General features: G+C 28.6%; 1 protein-coding gene and 1 long non-coding RNA gene across 2 annotated transcripts; one reads left to right on the forward strand and one right to left on the reverse strand.

Moving 5' to 3' along the window:
- On the forward strand, positions 1-1914 carry LOC112707596 (uncharacterized). The gene is made up of 2 exons (XR_003156111.2): positions 1-452; positions 1565-1914. It is a non-coding gene; the product is annotated as an uncharacterized lncRNA (long non-coding RNA).
- Positions 1915-3566: 1652 nt separating this feature from the next.
- On the reverse strand, positions 3567-4163 carry LOC112707597 (uncharacterized). Its single transcript, XM_025759397.3, has one exon. The coding sequence runs from the start codon at positions 4086-4088 to the stop codon at positions 3693-3695; it is 396 nt and encodes a 131-aa protein (XP_025615182.1). The 5' UTR covers positions 4089-4163; the 3' UTR covers positions 3567-3692.
- Positions 4164-9475: the final 5312 nt, after the last annotated feature.

Below are 9475 nucleotides of genomic sequence, written 5' to 3' on the forward strand. Positions count from 1 at the left end.
AAAAACGTAACTAACTGTGCGCGAGTGTGTGAGGCTGTGAGCGTCTAACCCTAACCCCCAAATCCCCATCGCTCTCTCTTCTCCAAATCTCCACACCTGCTGACCTGCGCACCCAGCCACACCTGCCTGCGGCACCCACCACCGCGAAGCCTTCGGCCCGTCGCACATCAGGCCAAGACGAAGCCTTCCTCTTCGCAAAGACGCGGACAGAGTAGAGCAACAGTCCAACACGAAGCCTTCCTCCCGTCGCACATCAGTCAAGCACGCCACCACCCACTGACTCGACACGGCAGCAAAGCACCACGCCGTCGCCGTTGAGACGCCACCACCCACACCCAGCAGCGTTTCTGGGTTCTGGACTTCTGGCCACGATCATCAGTTCAACCCAGCACCTCCCAGTCTCCCACTCAGCCTTCCTCCCAAGTCAATATGGAGCCCGACCACCGATTCAGGTAATGTATTGTTTACCATTTGCTGTTTATTGGTAATTCTGTTCATATATTGGAAATGTCCTACTTTTATAGCCTTTTATCATTTATATCTGCTATTTGGATTTTCTCATTAGTGTTGATTTGTTGCTACTTGCTGTTGATCTGTTGATTTGTTGCTAAGTTTTGTTGATTTATAGCCTTTTTTTCCACGTTAATACTTACAGACAAATGCATTGTTGATTTGTTGCTACTTGCTGTTGCTGGCTTGCTGTTTAATGGTTCATTTTATTGTTGTTTAATGGTTCAATATATTGAAAATGTCCTGCTTGCTGCCTTGGTGGTTGCTGTTTAGTGGTTCATTTTGTTGTTGTTTAATGGTTCATTATATTGGAAATGTCCTGCTTGCTGCCTTCATTTGCTGATTAAAGGTTCATTACTTCATTTTATTGATGTTTAGTGGTTCATTTTATTGTTGTTTAATGGTTCATTATATTGGAAATGTCCTGCTTGCTGCCTTGGTTTAGTATTCTCTCTTCTTCTAATTTTTGCTGGCTGGCTGCTGCTACTATTAACTATTTTTTTTATTTTTTAATTGTTATTGATTTTAATTTGTTAATTAATCATTATTATTGCTGCTGCTACTGTTAACTGTTATTGTTAATTGTCTATTCTTATTATTGCTGCTGCTAATTGATTTTAATCTGAATTTGTTAATCTGTTAATTAAAAAGTGGAGACTCCAAATGTGATTTTGGTGGTATTTGTGTGGTTTTAATGAATTGGTGGTGTGATGAGGTTGATAATAAATAGTCGTTGTTATTGTGAAAATTTCCACTGGTGGAATAATTCTAAATCTGTTTTTGAAACCTTCAAATATGGTGCAAAGGGTACAATGAACATGAAGTATTATGTGATTTATGATGAATTCTGATATGACAATGACTATGATGCTGGAATATTGTTGGAACAAGTCACACTCTGATCTTCAATTATTCAATTATACTAGATGTCAAGTGTAATTTCCAATATAATATCTTCTTTGAGCAGAAGGTGGTGTTATGGTGTAGTTAATTTACCAGATTATCATAATCTGTTAGCTGATTTATTATATTTCTATTGATTTTTGAATTGTAGGGCTGATGTTTGGGGGCAATTTTGCTTATGTTATGAAGGACGTAAGCTTGTCATTGAAACAACTTATCTTAGAGATTATAGCATCAAGGATGGTGACCAAGTTAGTGAATTTTAAGGCTTACAATTCCAGTGAAGGGAGCTGGAATGCTGGATTGATAGAAACATGAACGGTTAATTTATAATATATGTTATTGAAAAGAAGTTTGATTAAAGTTGTACGTGAATATCCCCATGATTTTATTCAATTCTGATACATTGTTGTTACCCTGCTATTAATCCATTCATCTCAATTTCTGTTGTACTTACTCCATTCCTGTTGACTCATGATATCTATAAATTCAATTTTAATACATTGTTACCCTGCTATTAATCCATTCATATCAATGTCTCTTTAGTCTTTATTATTAGAATGTATAACTAGATTAGAATGCTTTTCTACTAGTGCTATATTATTACTATTGTTAGCTATTGTGTATTTGTATTTGTAGATTTCAATGTTATGACTTTGTGAAATAGTATGGTAGTATTTTTTTTGAATTGATTGAAAAAACCGAACAAACTGAATCAAATCAAACCGAATTTAATTGGTTTGATTTGGTTCGGTTTGGATGGCTTCGAGAAAAAAATTGAACCAAACCGAACCGCATTTTAATTAAACGATTAGATCGAATGACTTTTCTCTCAAAAACCGAACCAAACCGTACCGCAAACACCCCTAATTGAATCAATAACTTATTGATTTAATAGTTTAATTTGTTCGATTTTGACAATTATATATTTTTACTCTAATAGCTAACTTAATAGAATTTTAAATATAAAAAATAAAAAATATTATTTTATTAATAACTAATATATTTTATTTATTTATTTATTTATTATTATTATTATTATTATTATTATTATTATTATTATTATTATTATTATATTATCTCTAAATCTATTTTCAATAAAATACTTGAGGTGAAAATTTGTAATAAATCCAAACATATAAAAACAAAACTAAAAAATACTTATTTATATGAAAAAATAGATAAAATTTTATATAATTATTTAATTATGTAACCAGTTCAACTAATAATTCAACGATTGAATCAATAATTCGATGATTTAATATTCTAATTAGTTTGATCACTGATTTAATTTTGACAACGATGTCTTTACTCCAAAAGCTAACTCAATGGGACTTTACTTTCCCATACAAAAATATATGATTGTATGATAAACCTTTTTGTTTGTACAGATATATATCAGGTAAAAAAAAAATTGGCTAAAATTTTATAGTAATTGTTTTAAGGTTTTAAAAACAAATCGGTCATCAAATTGATAGAATTAGAAATTCAAAACTTTAAGTATTCAACAGAAATTAAACTAAATTTAATAAAATAATATATTTATATATATTATATATAAATTAAAAATTAAATATGTTTTGTGTGTTTTGTTATTTTTAAACCAATTAATTGCTAAAAAATAAATCGATTCATCCACCACTTAATTGGTTTTTTAGGTTTTTGCATTGATTGGTTCGTGCTAATCGATTTTCACATTGAATGGGATTGATCTGCTGGTCGGTTTTGATTAACTAGTTTAAACCAACTAATTTAATTTTCAGAACCATGATTTTTTCCATTCTGGAAGGAGAAAAAATGAGCCAAACAAATCAACTGTTTAATTAACTCGTTAGCACAAACAAGTAGAACTGATATTTTGTTGACTTGTTTAAAATACATAAAAATTTGTCCTTTTGACTTGTTTAATTTAGTCTACTTTGTAGGAAGTATTTCATCATGTATATCATAGTTCTATGTGTTTCAATGTTTTTGGTTATTAATTTCAATTATGAAATTGATTATTCACTAATCTCAATCACAAAATATGTATGATTGAGATCAATAGATAAAAGCAGAGGAACATTTGAAATTATGGTTCACCTCTCTTGAGCTTTATGAACTACTGCTACTACGGGAATGAGAATATGTAGTTAAAAATTCAAAGAAGGAAATGATGAGAGATGAAGGCTTATTTTGTATTACGTATTGGGTTCCATATATTAGTGCATTACAGTGAATGGTATATTATTAAAAAGAAAAGAAAAAGCATTACACTGCACGCATCATAATAGATGAATTCAAAGACCACCACCAGCAGCAGTGGCACCGCTAATTCCTTGACCCACACTGGCAGCGCTGCTGAATCCTAACCCGCTTGCAGGTTCTGATACGACAACAAAATTTCTTCCAACTGCTCCAACTCCAGCTCCTAACCCGCTTGCAGGTTCTGATACGACATGAAATTTTTTTCCGACTGCATTCCCACTTGCTCCAACTCCAGCTCCTAACCCGCTTGCTGGTTCTGATACGATAAAACCACCTCTTCCATCTCCAAATCCAACAACATAGTTTCTTCCAACTGCTCCAACTCCAGAGACTACTTCGTCTTCTTTCAAGTTTCGACATTCTGCTATCCCTATCACCAAAACAAATATCATTACAACTGCACCCACATTCTTATGTGCTTTCCCCATGTTCTCTTATCTTTCAACAACAAATAGATATTCCCGAAAGCAATTGCTTTGATTTTGCTTCTAGTTAGAAATAAAGCTTGGCAAACAACTATTTATAGAGGGGAAAAAGAAACGGACAGATCTACTACCACATGCCGTTAATGCAATACGTACACTAACTTTTTTTTTTTTTTTTTATCTAGCTAACCACTCAACCAATCCAAATTAGTTATATATACTTATGATAATCGATAAATATCAAGTAAACTTGCATGACCAAAAAATTGGCAAATTTTTTAAATTAAATTAAAAAGTATTATTTATTTTTTAAAACAAATATTTTTATTTTTATTTTTTAAAATACGTTTTTTTTTAAGCTAAAGCAAATTTGTTCGCTACATCAACAAACTTGCATTTTTATGAAATTTGTACAAACTTCACGAAAAATGCAGAGTTTGCCCATTGGCGTGGCAAACATCATGTGCTGAGTCTAAAAACCGAGGTGTTCTTATTTTTTTACTTTTCATCTGCGACAAACTCTCTCTCATTTTTACTCTTTTACTCCTTTTCATTTTCACCCTCTTCTTTTAAGATTTTCTTCCTAAATTAAATTTTAAGTTATTTAAACTACTTCTTTGTTTTTAAATTATTTTATTTTTATATAATTAGTTTAAAATAGAATTTTTGATATAATTAGTTAGCATTAGATAATTTTAAACTTATAATTATATAAGCTTAATTAATTAAAAATATAAAATTTATTATTCAAAATAATTTATTTAAAAATATAAAAATAATCATTTAGATTTAATTATTAAAAAATATAAGGATAATTATTTTTAGATATTTACTTAGAACTATAGGAATAATTATTCAAATTTACTGATTTAGAAATTATTATAAAAGTTACTTAAAAGTGATTACTTAGATATATTTTGCTAACTGTTTAGAATAATATAAAATTAATATTTTTTGAATTTTGTAAATTTAAAAATTAATCATATTAATTTTGTAATTATTTGATATTTTAGATACTTTATGAACCAAAAGTTAATAGATTATGAAAATATGTTATATAGATTAGACCAAATAGAACATATTACTGGCAGACTTAACTAATTTGTATAATGTTTAAATTTTAAGTTTAATAAGTATAAAATTATGTATATTATTTTAAACATATATTTGACATAAATGTCAAATATTTTTTAGCCTAATAGGGTGTTGTAGATGCGTCGGAATTTATTGGTGAGATCCGACGAATATATCAGAGTATACCTCCGACGACTGAGCTGGTTTTGAGCACGTGACCTACATGGTTGAGTGGGACCATGAATAACCTTCGGTATCCGTGTTAGTAGAAAAATGGCGGCTAGAGTCTCATACTTTTCATATGTCATGTGGAGAGATGACGATTATTCTACAGGACATGACATATCAAATGGGTTTGAAAGTTGATAGAAATCCAATTAATGGCTGCATTGATGGTTGCAATAGCAGTACCATGACGGACGTTCTACAGAAGACTTGTATTAGTGGCTACTAGGACATGTATCAGGTCCGAACCACAGATTGGGTCAAAATAACCATCAACTTATCGTGATTCAGAGACACTGTGTGTGGAGAGTTGGCTGAAGATGTGACAGATGAGCGATTACTATAGTATCCCTATGGGTACATTATGTAGATCTTAAGGGGCATGTTGTTTCCAGATGCATTTGAGTCTTGCATGCACATGAGATGGTTACCATTGTTGGAGGATCTGGACCGTTAGTTGTGGCCAGTTGTCTTGAAGTTCATCCGTTCTTGCATGATTATATCGCCAGGTGTGTCGTGCTACGGACTTTAGGCAGCAAAATTTGGATGGATGTAGAGGGTTGCTTCTATTATGGGCATATCATCGCATCCCGAGTTGTCTACCTTCTGATTTTGGTAGTGATGATTTCGTTGATGGAGAGGTATGTTTTGTATTTAAGAAGTGTATTTTTCATTTTTATGTAAATTAGTGTAAATAAGTATTTATTGTTGTGTGACTTTTAATCTTGCAATGTATGACAGATAGGTAGATTACGAGTCGCGCAATGACATTGCGAAGATCAGACTTCGATCTTAGAGATGGATTTTGAACAATATTAGCATTTATCTAGTATGTGATAAATGTTAATAAGAAAGTTAAATATGTTATGTCGAATGAATTTTGACTCGTATTTGTAAATAATTCTAATAGATGGACGTTTGAAAAGCAATTGTGTCAACTCCTGATTAGTTGTATATCTTCTCATTATTACTTATTCAATACATTGGTCAAATAAAAAATTGTTAAAAGTCATGCTTACATATAAAAGTAATATAAAAATAATTTGACAAATACAAGGAAATAAGAAAAAAACCTTTTGTAAATTAAAATGCCGTCCACCTCCATTGAATATATGTAATAGATTTTTCTCACTCTTTTCATGTGTTGTTGACCAATCGTGTGTATTATAAAATTTGTCAACGTCACTATCGTCTCTTATTTTATTCGGCAAGTATATAAAGGTCGATTTGTAGAATTAAACACAACAGATCTATCTTGATCAAACACAATTTTACCATTGTAATGAATTGAAAATAATGATATTTCAAAAATTATATGGAGGATAGTAATAAGAAGTATAAAAGAGAAAAAGTATATGTAGATGTAGTGAAGGAAAGGAACTCGGTGCATGGAAATTTATATTACATTTTGGAATAAGTTTCTCGTTAGAAAAGGCGAACTTTATATAGTTTACCGATGTAGTAAGCGAACTCTATATTTTTTATGAAGTTCACCGATGGAGTGGGCAAACTTCATAAAAATAGGCAAGTTCGTCAATGTAGTGAGCGAATTTGTTCCAGTTTAAAAAAAAAAAGCATATTTTAAAAAATAAAGATAAAATTATTTGTTTTGAAAAATAAATAATTTTTTAATTTATTTCAAAAAATTTCTCAAATATTATTATTATTTGTTTTGTTTATAATTAGCCGGTGAGATCATAATGTCATGCCCCAACGTAAACATCAACTACTTCAATAAGTACTATTATTACTGGAGAAAGTTAAGTAGTATTGTTTACTACATACAGTAATTAATTGCTAATAAAAGTATTAAACTATCGAAATGATAACTATTGGCAACGTTATGTTGAATTAGTAAACAAAAAATAGTACGTATATTCTTGCCATATATTTAGGTTAAAGTTATAGCTAGATTTAATTAACTTTCATCTAAAAGCTAAGGAGTAGTTTAATTTTCACATCCAAATTAAATTTGATCTCATTATTTTTTTTGGAAGAGTGGAATCCAATAAAAGTGAATTTTCCGCAAATTTATTTAATGTTAAGTTATACTATAGATTAGCAAACCTAAAAATTGATTTACTTTGCTTATAATATATAAATGATAAAACTGACTTATATGCTTAAAGTATAGACGGATTTCTAATAATGGATCGAAACGATTCATGTACATAGCAGGTAAAAATAGTGAATGCTGGTTGTTGGAGTTGATGTGTCAAGATCAGGGAGTAAAATTGTAAGTGGCCATATAAGATCTCCACAAGTAACCGGGAAATACAATTATTATTTCATGAAAAAGGCTCGTATTATAATTTTATGCGTATAATATTTATAATTATATATTTATTGTATATAATGTTATTCAATTATTTATATAATTTAATAATTAAAAAATATAAAATAGAACAATTTTAGACTATTTAAAATTGATTTTTTTATTAATTTTTAAACTGCGTTTATTTACTGAAATGGAATACTAAGACACATATATAGAGATATAAAATTGCATTTTACAGATACGACATGAATATTATGTGTATTTTAATTTGTGTTCATTCTAATAAAAAGAGCACAAAGATACTAACAAATGACACAATTTATTTTTTTATTATTTTTATTAATTTTTTATAATTATAGTTTTTATTATTATTTTTTTCTTAAATTTTTTGAATAAAAAAATATAATAAATTAAATTTTTATAATTTATTCTACTTTATCACCAAATTTTAAATTTTGAATTTTTATCTTGTTTTTATAATTAATATCTTAGCTTATTCTATTTACATAAACAAGCTTTAAATATTTATCTTATTTCTTATTTTATATATGTATTTGGTATTGTTATCCATAATTGGCAAGCATTATTGTCCCACCATGCGGACGAATTAGTTTTAACTCCAAAACTATTTCTTGTAATTTGCATGTGAGATTTATTATTTTCAGTCAGCATTGGACGTTCACAAATCACAATAACTTGTCGTGTTTAAGTGTTTAGCTATTTTTATTTTTTTATTTTCTTTTGGTGTGGAGAAACATAGCATTCCTAGCTAGGCATACATCAACGAAGCAGATAGGAACCTGTTTGGTTATTTAAAACTTAGAGAAAATGACTGTTCCTAGTCTTTTTGCCTACGGATATATATTTAATTTTTTAAAAATTAAAAAATATATTTAAATTTTTTATTTTTTTAAAATATAGACACATTGATTTATGGATCTAAATGCTTAATTTGTTTCACTTTAAAATTTTTTTACATATACATCTGTATTAATCATGTCAGTATAACAGAAGTCATATTTAATTTTTTTATTGAGTTTGACAGATCAAAATAAATATGAAAGATCAGTATGTCTAAATTTTAAAAAAATAAAAAATTTAAATATATTTTTAAATTTTTAAAGACTTAAATATTTACAAATAAAAAAATTAAAGACTTATTTATCTTTTTTTCTAAAATTTAAAAAATAAACTAAACCATCGTCACAAAAAGCTCAACATATATATCTATGCATGGAAATTTATAATATATAATCTCTATTTCTATGCTGTATATATAATAGGACAAAAAAGAATTAGTCACTAATTTTTTTTCAAAATATCCTGTTATATAATTTATAAAAATAATTTTTTTGAGATTTAAACTCATGATCCTTTGCTAAATTTTAAATTATTTACCATCTCTACTAATTTTATTTTTATTATCTATATATATATATATATATATATAAAGATAAAAGAGTGAACTAATGGTTAGTGCCTATTAATACACAAATATATTTAACCTAGCTTGGATTTAAATGGTCTTAAAACATTTGAAGTTTTTATTAGTCTTACTAAAAGAATAAATTTTACAACTTTTAATAATTTTACAAAATCGATTTAGTACAAATATTTTTATCTAAGTCTAACCAAATAAACTAAACATCAACAATAATCACTCTCGTTAAAAAAAGTTAATTATACTCATACACATCATTCTTCTAACTAAGTCATCAACAAATATATTTAACCTGGCTTGGATTTTATGTTATTATTGTCATCGTCTTCTTCTTCTTTTTTGCGCTCCTTTTCCTTCTTCTTCTTATTCTTC

The sequence above is a fragment of the Arachis hypogaea genome, chromosome 8 (genome assembly GCF_003086295.3).
Source record: "Arachis hypogaea cultivar Tifrunner chromosome 8, arahy.Tifrunner.gnm2.J5K5, whole genome shotgun sequence".
NCBI lineage: Eukaryota > Viridiplantae > Streptophyta > Magnoliopsida > Fabales > Fabaceae > Arachis > Arachis hypogaea.

Excerpts from the sequence above, each read along its gene's own strand:
- LOC112707597 (XM_025759397.3), bottom strand. The coding sequence starts at position 4,088 with ATGGGGAAAGCACATAAGAATGTGGGTGCAGTTGTAATGATATTTGTT.